This window comes from Trachinotus anak, unplaced genomic scaffold, assembly GCF_046630095.1.
Source record: "Trachinotus anak isolate AG129_WGS33_773 ecotype Australia unplaced genomic scaffold, CSIRO_AGI_Tana_v1 ptg000010l, whole genome shotgun sequence".
Lineage (NCBI taxonomy): Eukaryota > Metazoa > Chordata > Actinopteri > Carangiformes > Carangidae > Trachinotus > Trachinotus anak.
In genome coordinates, this window is record NW_027273861.1 from 25,548,276 (window position 1) to 25,565,845 (window position 17,570).

The 17,570-nt window shown below is 40.5% G+C and overlaps 2 protein-coding genes and 1 long non-coding RNA gene across 3 annotated transcripts; 1 reads left to right on the forward strand and 2 right to left on the reverse strand.

Moving 5' to 3' along the window:
* The first annotated feature begins 622 nt into the window (after nt 1–622).
* On the forward strand, nt 623–2,427 carry cfap144 (cilia and flagella associated protein 144). Its single transcript, XM_071486404.1, has 4 exons — nt 623–781; nt 1,131–1,190; nt 1,357–1,460; nt 2,300–2,427. The coding sequence occupies exons 1-4, from the start codon at nt 652–654 to the stop codon at nt 2,393–2,395; spliced, it is 390 nt and encodes a 129-aa protein (XP_071342505.1). The 5' UTR covers nt 623–651; the 3' UTR covers nt 2,396–2,427.
* ebna1bp2 (EBNA1 binding protein 2) lies at nt 2,419–6,250 on the reverse strand. Its single transcript, XM_071486403.1, has 9 exons — nt 6,051–6,250; nt 5,686–5,769; nt 5,298–5,470; nt 4,685–4,808; nt 4,135–4,224; nt 3,795–3,870; nt 3,619–3,706; nt 3,343–3,523; nt 2,419–3,222 (listed from the first exon to the last, which is right to left on the reverse strand). Exons 1-9 carry the CDS (start codon nt 6,144–6,146, stop codon nt 3,175–3,177), a joined length of 960 nt encoding a protein of 319 aa, XP_071342504.1. The 5' UTR covers nt 6,147–6,250; the 3' UTR covers nt 2,419–3,174.
* Nucleotides 6,251–11,480: 5,230 nt separating this feature from the next.
* On the reverse strand, nt 11,481–16,068 carry LOC139626581 (uncharacterized). The gene is made up of 3 exons (XR_011692344.1): nt 15,877–16,068; nt 12,624–12,695; nt 11,481–12,063 (listed from the first exon to the last, which is right to left on the reverse strand). It is a non-coding gene; the product is annotated as an uncharacterized lncRNA (long non-coding RNA).
* Nucleotides 16,069–17,570: the final 1,502 nt, after the last annotated feature.

The window sequence follows — 17,570 nt, forward strand, 5'->3', positions numbered from 1 at the left end:
AAATGTCTGCGTATTGTTATTATAGTTATTACAAAATTAACTGCAACCAATATATGATTGACTGATTAGTTTGACAGGAAATTAATCGTCAACTATTTGGATAATTAATAATCTTTTTTCAGGCAAAAAAAAGTTTAGTGGTTTCATCTGCTCAAATTAGATTTTACAGTAAAATAAACTTAAATGTCTGGTTTTGGACTGTTAGTCAGGCAAGACAAAGGACGATGTTGATGATTCATAGACCACACACACACAACTGATTGATTAGAAAAATAATCTGCAGCTTAATCAATAATAGAAATAATTATTCACCTATTTGAGAATGGATACCTCTTAAATTTAAGTTTTTATCCTAAATCCCCAAAAATATTTGTTAGATTTTTTTTCTATTTTTTTTTTTTTTTTTTTTTTAACTTGGCCTTGTAGCAAGTATTAATTTTACAGTGATTTTAATATGTCTTAAAGAAATAGTAATTGACTTTTTACTAGGTTATTCTATTAGATATTTAAGTTTTAGTTTGTATCTTGGCGCCATCTTGTGGTCGAGTCCCGCCCCTGCCGCTTCAGCCGGTGTGTACCGTTGCTAGGTAACGCCCAGAGAAATCGCATAGAAACCGCTACACTTCGCCGGAAGAGTCTTTATTTTCCAACATGGCGGGGAAGGAGAAAAGGGAGAACAAGGATCTGGTCCATCAAAACGCGATTCACGTCGAGACGGTACGGAAAGAGCAAAGGCACCAGAAACTTCACACGGAGTTCAGCATCAATCCGCACAGGAAATGTAAGAAAGCTCAGGCTGTTCCTTTTTGTCCGGACAGATAGCTCGACAGGAGACTGTGCCCACAGACCAAAACACAAAAAAAGTGTAGTTGCAAGACTCCTGTTATTTCCTCAAAAGCCTTATTTTCTCTCACAAAACATTTAACTATCACAGCTTCACTGACAACTGGTCAAGCGGCCAAAATTTCAGTAAAATTGCAAGTATACAGACAACAGGAAGCTGGTTGTTTACAAAGAGAGAAACATGTTGAAGTAAAACAACACAATAGTTTCAGCGTGTTGTTGAAAAAGCAGCACATTTCTGCGGTTACATTAAACTGTGTTGCCTTTTTGTCTCATTTACTTCTCAGTACATGTCCTGCCAGACAAACCCATGTCCAAGAAACCAACAGAGGTGATTGCAGAGAACTGTAAGTTTACATTGATTTCCTTGAAACTAAAGAAAAAACAGTTAAAAAAAAAACACTATCACATTACTCCAGACTCCTGTGATCCCAAACCAGATCAGAGACAATCAATGTTTGAGACCATGCGTGTCACAGATTGTGTGTATGTGTGTGTGCCTTTCTTTTCCAGCGGCCTTCATCGAGGCCTTCCACAAAGCCCGCCAGGAGCCCACCAAGAAATTTGCGATGCCACTGACTGAGAGTCAGGAGATAGGATGGATTTCAACTCCGCTGGTGAGGAAAACATGCTTGGACGGTCTCTTAAAGTAAATCACCAAACTCAAAGGGTGTCAGGGTTTCATACAGCGCAGAGAGTAAAGTAAAAGAAAGAGGGTTTCTAAGTTGGTTAAAGTGTAAAATGTGAAAAGTCTTCAAGTTTTACTGTTCCATGGGTTTTCACTGTCACCGCAGAACAAAGGTAGAAGTTTTAAAATTTGACTTCATACTTTTAGGGGTTTTGGATCAATGTGTACAGCTTTATGCATGGTAACACATTTTGGTAACAACAAAACATCGCAGTAACATCTGTGAAAGCTAGATTCAGGTACCGAAACTGATACGACTTGGACATGTAACTGTAATAAATCTTACAGTGGTGTTTAGTATTACATGCATCCAACAACAGAGCGCTTATTCTATTTCAGTCATAAATAGCGTGACCCCCCCCCCCCCCCCCAAAAAAAACTGACTCCAAGATGATTCCCACAATTGAAGTCCCAGCCATGACCCAACTGTAATTACAGAAAGGTAGTAGAGACAGCAAGAATTGATTTACAGATATGCGTACATTGGCTGACAGTATTACAATGGTTAACTTTAGCTTTCCACATATTTCAACACAGTATTGTGTTGCAACTTGTACAACTTTGAAAAATGAGTTTAACAGTTTGTGGCATCTACGGTTCTGAATGTTGTAAAAGGATTTTTGTATCAGCAATCGAAGACAAAGGAACCACAGAAGCTGTACTTGTTCTCTGTCCCCATGTCTCTTAGGTTCTCATTATGGTCATTTAAATCCAACTTTATTTCCAGAGCCTAATCAAACACTTAATCCGACCATTTTTTCCCCCCAGATTCCATCGAACCGCAAGGATGAGAGATTCAATTTCTACCGCTTCATCACAGATGTCACCAAACACAAAGAATTTGCCCTGCGAGCATCAAATTAGAAAAAATAAAATGGAGATCTCCATAAAGTGAACACCTATGTTCAGATTTATTTGTTTATCATACAAACACACAGTTGTCAGCACCAGAGGTCATTTTATATTTCCATCTTTGCAAACTAAGAAAAAAAACGCTTGCACAGGTCTACACAAAACACACCCCCCCCCATCACATACTAATCGTATTAATGAATTGGGAAAGGTCAATGCTGACAGCTGCTCAATATTATAAAATGTCATATCACAGGAGGGCGAATCAACGAGTCAAGGAGCTGAGTTAGAAAATAATAAAGCAGAATAAACAAAACCCAAACACGCACACAATGTGAATTAGACAGTGAGGAGTTTGGTGAAAATACTCGGGTGTAATCGCAGGAAGTGGCTTTAAAACCACGTTAACTGACAGGAATATGGAGACAACAAGGGCCACACAGAATAAAAAAGCTGTCTGGAAATTTCTTCACAAGCCTTGTGGAAAACTGCACATGGGAAAATAACTTTGTATTTTGGGTAGTTCTATGCAGTCCACTCGTCTTTCCTTCACCAGCAAACGTCCTCTGAAATGAGCAAAATGGCAGGACTTCTCTCTCTGTCTGTGGTTTGAAGGGGGTTTAAAGAGGCCTCCTTATCAGTCCAGGCACATTTTACAAACAGCATATTGTACAAAGAGCGTAGGGGATTTCCCCCCTACATCTCTCCTGAGGAGGGACTGGGGAGCAGGTGTGGGAAAACCTGCCTAGAGGAAAGTCTTAGTCCAGTCTGTTGACCAGCCTGTGGGTTTTTTACGAGCGAGCCTTCATCTTCTTGCGTACAGACTTGCCCGGGCGTTTCTGAAAGCCAACGTGAAAAAAGAAATTTGTTTTTTTTCCCCAGCAACTACATTATTTCCTTTGACAGAATTTCTACATTTAGTAAATCAGTCGGGACTGTTTTATGTGTCTATGACTCACATTTTGTTTTCCTCCTTTGCCGCCTCCTCCTTTCTTCCCTCCCTTGCCGCCCTTTGCGTGAGCCACCTTGGCGCGGAAACTGGAAACATCGTTGTAGCTCTCTTTGGTGTTCCACTTCTTTCCGCTCTTCTTGCCTCCAAAGCCAAACTTCTGGTCCTTGAACTTTCTCTTGGCACTGGGGCTGTGAAAATAACAGTTAAATTTTATTATTTTGTGAAACTTCAGGAGTTGAAAATATTAAGTTTGATATTTATGACTGCGAGTGTGACGCCTTACCCCTTGTTCAGCGCTTTCTTTGAGCCCTGAGAAGAGTCTTTACCAGTCTTCTGGTCTCCTTCCAAGAATTCCAGTTTGTCGGTCATCCCTGAGAGTGAGGATGATCAGAAATGTTAAATCTCAAACTGAATTTGATTTAAAACATTTAAAATAGACACTGCTAAAAAAAACCCCACCTTTCTGGTATTTCTTCACTGCAGTCATCATAGCCTTCTTCTCTTTCTGCCTCTTCTGGATCACTTCTATTTGAACCTGGCACAAAAAAAAAATCATGTTAACTCCTCACACCAGGTAAGGAAATTTGGATTCTTTTAGGCCGACACGCCATAAAGACATTAGTCCACCATTCATCTTTTCATACCCTCCATTATTGTTACACAACAATGACAAGCAGTGTTAAGGCAGGGCTCTAGTTTGCATACATGGGAAACTATATTCTACATGTAAAAAAGGGTCTTTAAGGACTTTACTCCCAGAGCAAGAGACTAATAGTAACCTTCAAACAAGGGAACAAACCTTTTTGCCAAACTTCCGTTGCTCGCGCAGTTTCTTGGCCTTCTCCGACTTCTCCAGTATCATCTGCTTTGAGATGAGCTTTTTCCTGATCTGGACAGAGGAGAAGAAAACCTTGTTTGTGCCAATATTTGAATTTAAGGTTGAGGTCAAGAGGGAACAACCGTGCCGAGCTGCTGAGCCACTGTGTGCAAAGAAATGTCAACTGCCAGTCTCAGATTATAGATTAATTAAGGAGAGAAACAAAAGTTCTCAATGTCTCCATCATCAGAGCAATATTTACAATGAAGTTACAACATATTCACTGGAGGTGTTAAGGTTCATTTTAAATGTCAAGCTATTCAGTACACCACTCTCAGTTTAAGATACACAAATAAAGAGAGAGAATTAGGTTTAATTTTTTAGAACTACGAACAGATAGCTGTGGGTCTTACAGCCGGGCTCTTGTGGATTGTTATTAGATACAATGATATAAAGATGAGTTATGAAATGAATCATGAGCTTTGAACTTGTTGCAAAAGTCCAGGACCATTGCCAGGAAGAATCTGCTCACCTTCTGCATGTGCTGATCTGACTTGGCCATCTCTGCAAAGTAATCGTCAGGCCTCTTGGTGGCGATGTCATGTTTGTTTAAGAGGGGCAATGCCTCGAGGACTGTAGCCTGAGCTTGGCGGTAGCTGTGAGTTAACAAACACAGAACATAAAGACTTATCTGTAGCAGTGTTAACATGAACATTTTCATTGAGATCAAACAGAAAATCATTTGTATTTTCCAGAGTGACTGAAAGGTGCAAACTGTGATATTGGATGCTACAAATAGAAGCACATTGTACTGTAGTTGTAGTCGTACAAACCGAAATGCAGCACAAGTCTACATGTGAAAGCGGTTGTATATTTGGAATATATGAATGGACTAAATGATCTAATGATGGTTATTTAAATATCCTTGACGTGATGCTGAGAGCAAATACAAAACTAGGTTGACAAATTAACTTTCCTTTTTGTTAAAGGATATTTTAAACATTTAAAATTTAAAACAGACATTTCCACAACACAATCAAAAGCCCCATGACAGCTACCTCGCAGACAAACAAGAGTTAGATATTTGTTTGAGTCGATCTGTTCGATGGATGAACATGTTTAACAAACTGCACATGGTCACTTACAAGAACATCTCCCTCTGGAAATCATCGTCCGCATTGATGTCTCCGTTGGTCGGACTAGAAACTTTCCCTTCAGCCTTGGAAACAATGTCTTCAGCCGGCAAGTTGGTCATATCTAACCTCTCCACCCAGGGAAGGTCTTTACGGAAGTCTGCAAGGCACTGTTTCATACCCTCCTGCACCACAACACAGGAGGAAAATGGAATATTCAAACATTAGTACTTGTGTAATAATGAGATGTAAGAATTATTCTATGATTATGAAACAGATTTTGACAATGGAACAGTTATTTAGCTGATTTTTTACTACAGTACATGCCATCACTGACTACTCATAGAAGTGCTGGACAGGCATTTTAGCATTTCATGCTTCACGCTGTTGACGCACTCACCACATTGTTGACAAACTTTTTGGGTTTATCCACCAGTATGTTCATCCCGGGTTTCAACAACCCTTTAGCGAAGGCTTCTTGAAGCTAAACAAAACGAAACTGGTTAGATATATTCACTTATATCTTGTATTTTTTAAAAATAAAACACGATTACTGCTAAGTATGTACACACATTCACATCATGTTCAACTAAAGCGGCATTAGCATTAGCTTTATGTTTGCTAACGCTGCTTTCTCACCTAACTGTAAACGAGTCTGTCTCTTCTGGACAAGTGTGCATCATGAAGAGACTTCACAGATTCAGTCTCACAGCAGTAAGAGCTGCAGGCCAGTAAACGCGACAGCTGTTGGAGCAGTAAACTCACCTCATCGTCTGATAGTTCGCTGTTTTCCTCCTCTGACTCCTGGCCGAGCTGCGCCTCCTCCTCTGCTGACTCCATGCTCCTGCTTTCGATAACCATGAGATGAGAATATGTGATGTGGAGGGGCAAGAAACGCGAAGAAGACCTCCGTGAACGCACACTGCTGCTCACATGTCCGGAGCGAGTCACATGGGGAGGAAGTGACGTCGCTGAGTGTCCCACCAACACAGTCCGCCGGCGGGAAGCTTGCGCAAGACCAAAGGTTCCGAGGCGTTATATTGGCGTTAATGAGGATACACATATATTCTCTAATACATTGAAACGTTAACGAAAGTGTCGTATGTTTTGTTTTTTACTGGAATTCCCTTTCTCACTCGTCGATCTAAATATTTTTTGTTATTACATTATTTGAACGGCCGCAAACTTGACCTATTTCACATATAAAACAGAGATTATTTCCCGACAACTCATGTAAAAGATAGTGACTCCACGAATGAAGTTTTATTCCTGTAGCTGTCTCTACCTTGTGAAAATAATCTTACATCCAGTAACCAACGTAATGTCAGGGGAAACCCTCCGGGAGGTGCTGTTGTGCACCTGAGCAAATAGCAGCACTGGATAGAACATCTCTAACATCTCTAATCAATAAAAATGGTTATTGAGCTTTGGAAATAATGTCCATAAACATTCATGCAAATTTCTATCACCCTTTCTATCACCCGCCCTGCTGTCGGGAATTTCAGCACACAGCGAAGCCGCAAGTTTCTGCCATTTTGCTGTTTTCTTCCAATATCAGCCTTGGAAGTGCCAACTATATATTTCCCTAAGCCTGTGAATATTCTCATTTGTCCAGGTCATAGTATCTCAAAGGAGTTTTAAATCGAAAGCAACTGGACAACAAATAACCAAGTCCAGTTGCTTTCAATTTAAAACTCCTTTGAGATATATATTTCCCTGTGTTCATTTCATAACAGATACTATTTAGCATAAATATGCTTCTTTCTATTTGCAGAGTGGTCTTGATTTGTATGAAGTGTGTGTGTGTGTGTGTGTGTGTGTGTGTGTGTGTGTGTGTGTGTGTTCAAGCACTTTCTCTTTTCCTCGCTGATCCTGTGAATGTAATTGACATAGATTTGATCAGCTTCTACAGGCTTGAGGTATTCATGTGAAAATTCTCTTCACAAAAGTGTCTTTTAAGTTTTGCTTCTAACAATGCTTGCAAATTGATTATCTTCTCAAAAATAGTCACCTCACACAGCTCTCCCTTCACTTCACACACATTTTGGTGCTTTGCCTAGAGAAAGTATTGTAATGTTGGCGGATGGGGCAGAGGCCGGAGTTCGCTTCTTGAACCACTTGGTTTGTTCCAGCAACAGAAAGGTACACCACAGCATACTAAACTCAGAAAACTGGCACAGAGAATCAGCAGCTTACCTCCTGCCAGGTAAAACCAAACCTCAACAAGCACACACAGCGGACCAGCCCTTCACCAATCACCAGCACACACTCTGACTTTTGCCATGTCATCCTGATGATTGGCAGCAAGACAGAAGACTAGACTGACCCTGCTAATGTAGGGGTCGCTACATTATGCAAAGGCCAGCAGCCCCAAATGTCCAAACCTACAGTGCAGTGACACAGTTACTGTGTACAACCTGCAGCATTATTGTCACTGTATGTGGCATATAGGGTATTTATGTGTATTTGCAAACTCTCTTGCAGCTAATTTTTATTTTATAAACAATATGTGCTTTATTTTGTATCTTTACAGATACATTCAATCTGATGCATTTCTTATTTGGGTAACACACACATGTAATAGGCTGATCTTAGGTGTTTTGTAATTCTTGTAGTTTAATGACTTCAAATGTTATTTTCAGAGGGTAATATTATTTCATACTGTCATTTTGATATATGTAGGCCTACCTTGTTCTAAGCCAGATGAGTGGGCAGTCACTCAGAGTAAAGCCAGTGAAGACCAGCCAAGTTATTGTTTATGTCTTTTTCTTCTTTCAGAATAAAATCACACTCAACTCTTTTCTTGAAGTCTGTTCATATATTCTTCATATAACTTATACTGTAGCAAGAGAAGGGGTGCGAATCACAGTCATTTGCTTTTTAGTTGCCTAAGGACGGTTTGTATTCATCGTTTGTAGTCACGTTGCAGTCGTGAGTGGAGGGCTTGCAGTTAGAGCCAGAGAGTGCACTAACTGAATGCTAATGGTGTTCTTTGGCCAGTGACCATGAAAGTAACTTGATCTTACTCAAAATGTCACTTGAGAGGGATTCATCTCAAGTGGTCAAATAAGGATCTCAACCCAACCGAGGGCTGTATTAAGAGCTGTAGCCTACATCTGTCCACAAGACAAATGACGTTACATTACTGTGATTGCCGGGGACCATACAAACACACAGTTCTTACATTTGCCTAAGACATTTTCAGTAAGATATGCAAGACCAAGACATGCATTTGAGTGTGCATACTAAAAGTACAATAGATCGTTTAATGTTTAAAGTGGAGAGAGGTAAGGCATTCTGGTTTTGAGCAACCATTTTAATTGGAGAATACTATGAGGGACCACTGTTTGATGTTATCACAGAATCACATCTGTGATATGGGGACTTTCATATACTACAGTAACAGATCATCAATTATCAACATGCCTCTAACCAGAATTACAATGGGAAGTCGGCTGCAGTTGGCCTCAGAACAGTAATTTACATTTAATCCTGAATTGTTCTCATTGTCAGTATTTTTCTTGGCAGCAGCCCTGAGATAAATTGGCTTTTTTTTTCTTGTTTTGTAGTGTTTTTAAAAGGAGCATAAACCCTGTCGAAATGCATGTATCTGTGATTAAAAAAAAGAAAGTCTGGTCTGTAATGTACTGGCTTGGGAATAAAAACTGCATTCTTTGTAATACAGTTTTGTAGGTTCTACCTGCATCTTTACAATGGTAGAAAGTAACTAAATTTATTTACTCAAATGCTGCACTTAAGCATAGTTTTGAGGCGCTTAATTATTGTCATATTATTCTTACAGAGGTAATTCTATTTGATTTTGAGTACTTTTACTTTTGATAATTTATGTATACTTATTACTGCACTATGACAGAGATCCAGAAGTATGTGTTCCACATGTAATTTCCCATTGGAAAGTTGCCTTTTTCAGGTTATGCTAACATCATTATGATTTGGTCCAAAACAAGTCTTACAACTCACAGATAACATTAAGATTAGTTTCTTTTAATGATCAACAGCCAGTCATAACAATTATTAACAGAGTAGGCATCTTAACATAATGTGTGGGATGTAATTTTAAACTCCCAAAGAGAAAATAATCTTTTCACCTCCTTTAGTGTAATGTTAGAGATATTTAAATTGGTATTACAACATGCAAATGTTATTAATTCTAGAGCTCAAAAGGCAGGAAAAGTTCTTCTAACAGTAATACCAGAGAGACACAGGATGACCAGGAGACTGGGGACTTCTGTGATGACTACAGCTGTTCATTTAAGATGCCATCAGTCTCTTTCAGGGGCTTATCCTCCTAGTCCTAAAAGCAGAAAGTGTCTGATCCCTCTGAGAGTGACATTCTCTCTATTCTAATGGAAATCAATATTTACAATTCGCACCACCCTTAATTCCGCCATTCTCTGCATGATCAGATCTCCACCCTAAGATGTCTTCAAATAGAAAAAAATACCATAATTTCCACATCTACCGATATAATCACTTGAGTCAGACAGAAATGCAGTCCGTTGAATTCACATTTCACTGTCACTCTTCATCTCAGAGTGACAGGCCGCTTCCTGACAGCAGATTGAAAATAAGCTGGATTCACCCTGTCAAGTTCCTCTTTAGAGTTATTCCTGGTTTCTGGGGCTCGGGACAAAAAAAAAAAGAACACAGTCATGAATGTCTCGGCCTAAGTTGGATGAGTGGTTTAGCTCCTATGGCATTCAATCAGCCTGAGGAGATTTGGCGACATGCAAGTAAACAATAGTCTGGATAAATTACTGGGAGTGCCATTTGAGGTCATTTTGGACTGATCTGTCCTGTCTTGACTGGATGTTAATTCAATCTCATTCCATCAAAACATCCGTGACATGACTGCATAAGAGATGGCCTATACCCATGCATCACTCACCAGCCGCACGCTGTGGTCCTGGACCTTCCACAAACAGAGCCATTAAGCATTCGATGCCCACCACCTCAAAAGACTGGGCTGAGTCCAAAGCGCACATCAGGGCCTGTCACCAGTTGTTTTGAGAATCATTAGAGTATTATCTATGCGAGGCTATATTCATATTTCAGATTCACATCACTGGCGTATGTGTTTTGACAATGTAATGAGATTTTTATGTGAAAGAAATTAAAAGCCCATCAAGTTGGAACATTATATCTGAGGCCGTTTACTCCAGTTATTCTTTATGAAACATCTGTATTTAAAAAGAGTGACAAAACATAAAATGAGACGACCTTGTTACTTACTTTCCATTGTTAAACTGCATTTAAATGACACTTATGTTTTGAAAATGAGCAGTGTTTGATGTGGCTGTGTTTGATATGAAGGGCCAAAAGGAGGCTCTGATTATCTCCCCATTATATACACATGGTATAGTCCTCCTCTGAAGCAGGGTGTGATAAGAGAGCCTTTAAATCAATAATGGAAATTTAACAAATGGTGATAGTGGTGTTGCACACATTTATACAAAAAGAATCACTTTGCCTTGATAAGAAGTTAAAGATTAAAAAAATAAAATAAATAAATAATGGAAGGACCAGTAGCAGCCCCTACAGGTTAAAATGCTTATTACACCCCAGGATGCAAAACTCATCCTAATGACTTTGCTCTTGTAAGGATGAACCTCGAGCTGATGAATGTATCACGTGCACACTCCCAGGAAGCTAAATCGTATTTTATCAGTTTAAAGTAGATCAAGCCAATTAAGCACTCAATTTCTTCTCTCCTTAGTGAGTTAAACAGCGAAATTTTTCCAGTCATTGATCATATATTTTGTATGATTCAAAATATCTTACATGCACATCTTGTTTTCACCATCCACTGCCTTTAATGCTTTATATGAGCTGAAACATACCTACACAGAGTGAGAAATAATGGGCTTCATAAGGCTGCACAGTTTGCTTTCATGGGAGTGTTTGTCTCTTCAGTCAATCAGTGTGTTATTCCCCCATAAGGCCAGGTGTTCTACTACCCTACCGAGGCATTTTATGTATCAGCACTTCTCTGAGACTTTCTTTACTCGCTCCCCTCCCACCATCTGCTTTCTCCTTGTCTAAATGAAGTGAAAACTGCACACTTGCATTGCAGTGCCCTGGTGGGCCAGGACACACACTGAATACTGTGCAAAACAACAACCCCCCAACCCCCTCACCTCCACCACCCCCACCACCACCACCCTCTGTGTCACAGTAGCGAGCTTCCTCTTATATTCCACTCTATGTCTCTTGCTTTTTCTCGCTGTCACTCCTGTGTGTGCTTCTCTGCCCTTTTTCTTTTCTGCAATCAAACATTGTTTGGTGAAAGAGCTCCAGAGTCTTTTCAAACTAAGGTAAATGACTGGGATCTTAAGTTTTTGGGAGGTTGGCCTCAGATAATAAAATCATCCTAGTGTAGTTTGCGTTATTATAATCATACAGCTGTGGACCATGAATTTAAAAAAATGCCTTTTAAACACAGTTCTCCAAAGCTTCATGTGTTCTTTTAGGATGAGGTTATTACAGGTTGGTAAAGAAGCACAGACTGGCATGGCTGTCTGCTAAAGTGCAGCAGCACAGGTTATTCATCCATGTTCATTCATCTGCGTGTTGAGCTTTTTTTTTGGGGGGGGGGGGGGGGGGGGGGGGGTTTGATCTGAAGAGGTCTCCTGGTGGATTCTAATCAAACGTTTAGAGGCACCTTCCTCTCCTCTCTTCCTTATTAGCTCTCCTCTCTCCTGACGTCTCCCCTCTCTCCCTCGTTCCTCCGTCTCTGCGTCCTTCCTCCACCCTGACACTGATTAGAAGCGAAGAGACAAATTAATCAGGGGGGCGCCAGGTTGCCAGCTTTCTCTGACAGAGGACATCCACAGAATTTTTAAGGGAAATGCGACGTCAACTTCCATCAGTGCTGAAGGTGCGGGGTCTGTGCATGTGTGTGAAAGCATGGGTGGGAGCATTGCGGGACCCATGCATAATCACCTTATTATATCCCTGTGAATGGAATAGTGAATTGATCTGATTAGAAGTGGGATGAGAAGAGGAGGCAAGGGGAGAGGTCTGGCATGTAGAGCAGCTCACTCGCAAAGAGGAGGAAGGAGGAGAGAGGGAAGGGAAGGGGAGGTGAAAAAGCAGGAGAAGGGAGGAGGAAGGAGGAACAGGAGAAAGGAGGGTAATGATGAGGCTGACAGAAAAGATGAGGAGGATGGAGACTAAAAAGGGGAGAAGAGGATGAGGATGGAAGAGAAATTCGGTAATAAGGAACAAAGGAAGGAGATTGGGGGAGGAGGAGGAGGAGGGAGGAAGAGGGGTTTTGTGTATCAGCCAGTGAAACAATGTTTGACAAAACAATCTCACCTCAAGGTCCATTTAATTGCTGTTATGGAGCTTTTGATTGAATCACAGGAGCTTCCACAGCAGATGATTTGCCTTGTTGAAATGGAATAGTAGATGTTATAATTTCCATTTTTATGAGTACTTGAAGGGATTTTTGTCCATGTTGGTCGTTTACAAGGTCACGGTGGAAGTGCATTAAGATACCGGTCTTCTAATGGCTGCCGGACACTGGCTCCAAAACAGACTGACATTGTATGAAAGTCACTGTGAGAGACAACCAAAAGACAAAGTCAAAAAACTTTTTCTCCACAATTAGTTTCCCTTGTTCTGTTTATTGTATTGGTTGCAATATCGTCATTTTCTCTTTAACTGAGAACATGTTTGGTGACGTGTTTGCCCTGATACAATAGTGTCTGTTTCAATTAGACGTGGATGTTGCAGCTTGCTCGCTTGGCCTGAACCTTATAGCCCCTTAAAGCTGACAGGAGAGCATAAATGTAAACTCAGGCTTCAGAACATCCCTCAAGGATCATACTGGAGACAAACATGGTTTTCTATATGGTACATTTCACCTTATTCTCCCCTCTCTCTTCCCCTTACTCTCTCTCTCTCTTTTTAAAATAATATTCAAAACAAGTGAAACAGGCTAAACAGTTAGCACCTTGCCTTATGATTCTCCCTTTCCTGTATGAATTTTTTTTACCCTCTTTAGTCCTCGTACAAAAATTAAAAAGGACCCTGGGATGTTTTTGGCAACTAGCAACATTTTTACAAGAGGGACCTTGTTATTTTTGTTGTCAAGTTCATGCACGAGGATGCAGGTGCAGGCAGGTGATGTGATACGCATTCCCATTAATGCTTTCACACTTTTTGACTGATCTACAGGTGGTGGTAAAGCAACAGGAAATCCAGCAATACACCAGCAAATGCAGGGAAGAAAAAGATGCTGCTGAGGAGATGTAGACAACACAGGTTTCAAAAAAGCTTTGCTAAAGTTTTAGGAGGACAGAAATATGTTGACTGTATGTTGGTGGGTTTGTTTATTAACTCTAACAGTATTGAAGACTGTTATAAGCTTGTTATGTGATGCTATGTTGTATGTTTACACAGAGGGAAATATTCTCCATGTGTTTTCTTTATGGCTACAGCCTCACATCACTTGGACATATTCTGCATCTTGTGCATCATTTTATAAAAGTATATACTCAGAATTCAGCCTGACGTATTTGTCTGGCTGTCAAATATGTCAACTTTGGGATCACCGCTCTAATTTGAAATAAAGTTCTGTCGGTTTGAACCATGTTTGGCTGCACCGTATGAGTTTTCACTGTCTGACTCTCCGTCGGGTCACTGAAGAGGCTAACAGCCTTGTCTGCCACTGCAGCTCTTGAGTAGATTGACTCATGCAAACACTTGTACACAGCAAGATGGAGCCGGGAGGAAAATGATCTCATTCTGTCTTAATTTGGGCGCACGTAATTGTTCAGCTCTAGACAATTGTGTGCCTGTAAAATTAACTTACTTACATAAAGGAACTACTGGAACATGGCAACAAATCCACTGCCTTGCTGAGATACCGAGAGGACCATTCTTTACGTCAACACAAACCGCTCAACACCTCGGCCTGTCCTGCTTTTCCCTCCGAAAACTCTGGGTTCACCACAGACGAGTGTGTGCACAACACACACACACACACACACACACACATGTACACCAGGTCAGCAATTCTCTGGGAGGCACGGCAGTAGATCATAATTAGAGCCAATCAAAAAGAAGCGTACAGCCTGTTACTTCCTGCCAGCCAGCTAGTTAGTCCATCTGGCCATACTTAGGCCGTCTGTGCTCCACTAACTCCCTCACAACAGCTAATAGATCACTTTCATTTATGGGGAATAATCTGAATGCATGTCCTGGCAGCAAATTTAGCACATGCCTGGATACCTGACACCACACTTCAACAGTAACAGTGTGTGTGTGTGTGTGTGTGTGTGTGTGTGTGTGTGTGTTTGTACCTTTATATATATTTTTTGCTTTTCCTTCTTCATCCTAATTCATTTACCATTTCTACCATCGGCATGAATCACAATGAAATATATGTCTGATACTGTATGTGGAGCAGTAAGTGACTGCAACTTCTGAGAGTGACGGATGACATTTTCCTCTCACTCTAAAGTCTCATCTCTCCCTCACCTCCGTCCTCTGCTCCTGTCCCTCCATTTATCACCTCCTACCTCTCTCTCTCTCCCTCTCTCTTTGTTTTTGTCCTCTCTGTCTCTGTCTGTCCGCCTCACTTTGCCCACTCTTCTCCATCCCATCTCTCCTCCCTTCAGTGTGTTTCTCTCTCCCAAATAATTGCCTTCCTCACCGACTCATCGTCTGCTCATTTATCTCCTGTCTCCTTATCTTTCTGATTACCGCTCTGCAAATCAGGTTTTCCATCCCTCCATCCCTCCCCAAAACTTCTCCTTTGTCTGTATCCTTCAGCTGTGTGTCCTCCAACATTTTGTCAGGTAGCTGTGGAGCATCCTGTGGACCTGTTCCTTCATTTTTCTCAGTATATGTTACTGTATTTGTTATGTATTTCAGTGTGATTATCCAGTATGTCCTCTGAAGAGTTCAATTTTATATAATTGTGTTTGTTAGGCCTATGATTCATTTAACACTGAGAGTATTTTATATTTTGCTTTTTGGATATTAACAGTGCAGAAAGTGTCAAAAACTCAGTGCATGTACATGTAGCAGTGAAGTACATATTCATCCCCATGATAATGACAACACAAAATCCACAGAGACCTTGTTCCTCGGACTCTATAGACAGCTACTTCCTGGTTAGCTTTTAACCCACTAGCCTTCATTTAACAGTGTATTTTTCGAGTGTGCATGCTGCAGCATGACTTAGTGTTTATTGTTTCTAATCTAAGATGAATGAATATCAGCTGGACCTGCTTGTAAAACTTCACTCACTCACTAATTACATGATGTACAATTTTGATTATTCTTCTTATTGTGTTTGCAGTTAAATATGATTCTGTTTCATGCTATGAAAATCAACCAAGCTCTGTGTTTATTTTGTGAATATTGACAAAATAATTGTAATCTTTCTTGAGACTAGTCAACACACCCACACAGGTGTCTTCACTAGACCTCTTCTCAGGGCGGTGGGGGCATGTACACACTATTCATGATTGACAGCTTCCTCAGCGTCTTGTTTTGTTGCACACACAAAGGCAGAAACAATGACGTCTTGATTATTCCAAACCTTGATAATTCTTACTTGTTCCTGAAGTTTGACAGCCTCAGAATAACTTCTTTTCACTCCTCCCAGCTTCAGCCTGAGCAGAGGTCTAACTCTAATCACGGGAAAACTGAAAACACCTGCGAGTGTTTGTGCCAGACTTTTAAAACGACAGTGTTCTCGCTTCAGCAGCAGATTAGTGGGGACAGAGAAAGAGAGAGAGAGAGAGAGAGAGAGAGAGTGTGTCTGTGTGTCTGTCTCTGTGTCTCCTTTTCAGACACTTTTATACATTTTATAAAGCAGTGCAGCTGTTTTATATTTACTTAGTTGCATATAGAGCTGCTTGTCTACCACTTTACCAACTGGTGAAAAAGTTGGTACAGGATTTAAACTGGAAATAGAGTCTCTAGTGCCCTATTGTTCTTGAAAGTGGCCAGTAATGGAGGGCTTGCCTCTTCCTGTGTCTGCTGACGGACACGAGGAGTTTAGCTCTGCTATGGTTGTCCCTTTGGAAGTTACCCCTTTCAGTTAGAATCTGTGGTCAAACCCAAAATTAGTGAGAAAAGTCCAAAGTCCAAGTTTAGTCTGTACAATGATGGACATCATGAGATTTATTTCTGCCCAACAAGCAGACAGAATGGTGTAAAGGAGCAAGCTCTGTCTAATTCTGTTGGCAAATTAACTGAATAAATAGAAAAGTCTGTGCACATTTGCTTGCATGCAGGCAAAGTGTAATGTATGGACATGGCCCATGGTTAGGCTGAAAGAGAAATGACAAAAAGAAGAAATCTACATACCCAACACAGACAATCTTTAAAGTACTTTTTTTATTTTTATTCTTTTTTTTGTGTATGAAATAACCTCAGCTGTGTCATGTGATGAGCATTTGGGCCCATGGGGTCTAAAGCTCAGGCTTGTAGCTGAAAGTGTAAATGAACATTAATCTACTTAAACAAGGACCACATCTGTAATTATCAGTTCCAGGTAAATGCCTAGCTGCAGTGCCAGCTGTGGTGCTAATGAAGATGTCTTAGCATGAGTGCTGCTTACACCAACACAGTCCCAAAACCAACAGTCCCAAATTAGCTTTGCTTTAGACAAATGACCCTGATTTTGGAAACCCTGGGGATTCTGAGAACACTAGCAAATCATCTGAGAAAAATGATTCTTCCTGTGATGATATGTTGTGACTCACATCATAGTTAAAATAGATTATTTTCGGTCTAGAAGTCTCACAAACACACTTTAAAAAGCCGCCAGTCTTACTTTAACCTGAAATTACTGAACCTTTAGTGAGGCTCTTTGTAAATGTGGACTTTGTCCATGCAGACAGTCTCTGGAGAGAAGTTTCCAGACTCTGAAGAAGAAGATTACTTCAGACTGATGACACCTTTTATTACAAAGTGCAGTTGTGACACAAAGTTTCCGAATTCTCAAGAATTACCTGGACACCCACAGTAATATCCCCCAAAGCATGAAATCAGTTTACGAGTACAGTTTATGAGTGTGTTTCTGTTGCACAGATGACAGCTGGAGGTTGAAGAGTGCTTGACAATGTTTTGCATTATTTCCTTTTGTCCCTGATACAGAATATTAATCACAGGCGTTTGCCAGAGCCGGAGGCACATTGTTTTCCAGTTGTGCGTCCGTACATACATACATACATACATACATACATACATACATACGTACGTACGTACGTACGTACATACATACATACATACATACATACG

Bases quoted from the DNA above. Each gene is read 5' to 3' on its own strand.
- cfap144 (XM_071486404.1), top strand. From the start codon at position 652: ATGGCGGGGAAGGAGAAAAGGGAGAACAAGGATCTGGTCCATCAAAAC. The intron at 782-1,130 runs GTAAGAAAGCTC...TTTACTTCTCAG, and splicing joins CATCAATCCGCACAGGAAAT to TACATGTCCTGCCAGACAAA. The intron at 1,461-2,299 runs GTGAGGAAAACA...TTTTCCCCCCAG, and splicing joins GATGGATTTCAACTCCGCTG to ATTCCATCGAACCGCAAGGA.
- ebna1bp2 (XM_071486403.1), bottom strand. From the start codon at position 6,146: ATGGTTATCGAAAGCAGGAGCATGGAGTCAGCAGAGGAGGAGGCGCAG. The intron at 5,770-6,050 runs GTGAGTTTACTG...CGTTTTGTTTAG, and splicing joins GCGAACTATCAGACGATGAG to CTTCAAGAAGCCTTCGCTAA. The intron at 5,471-5,685 runs GTGAGTGCGTCA...GTTGTGGTGCAG, and splicing joins AAAAGTTTGTCAACAATGTG to GAGGGTATGAAACAGTGCCT.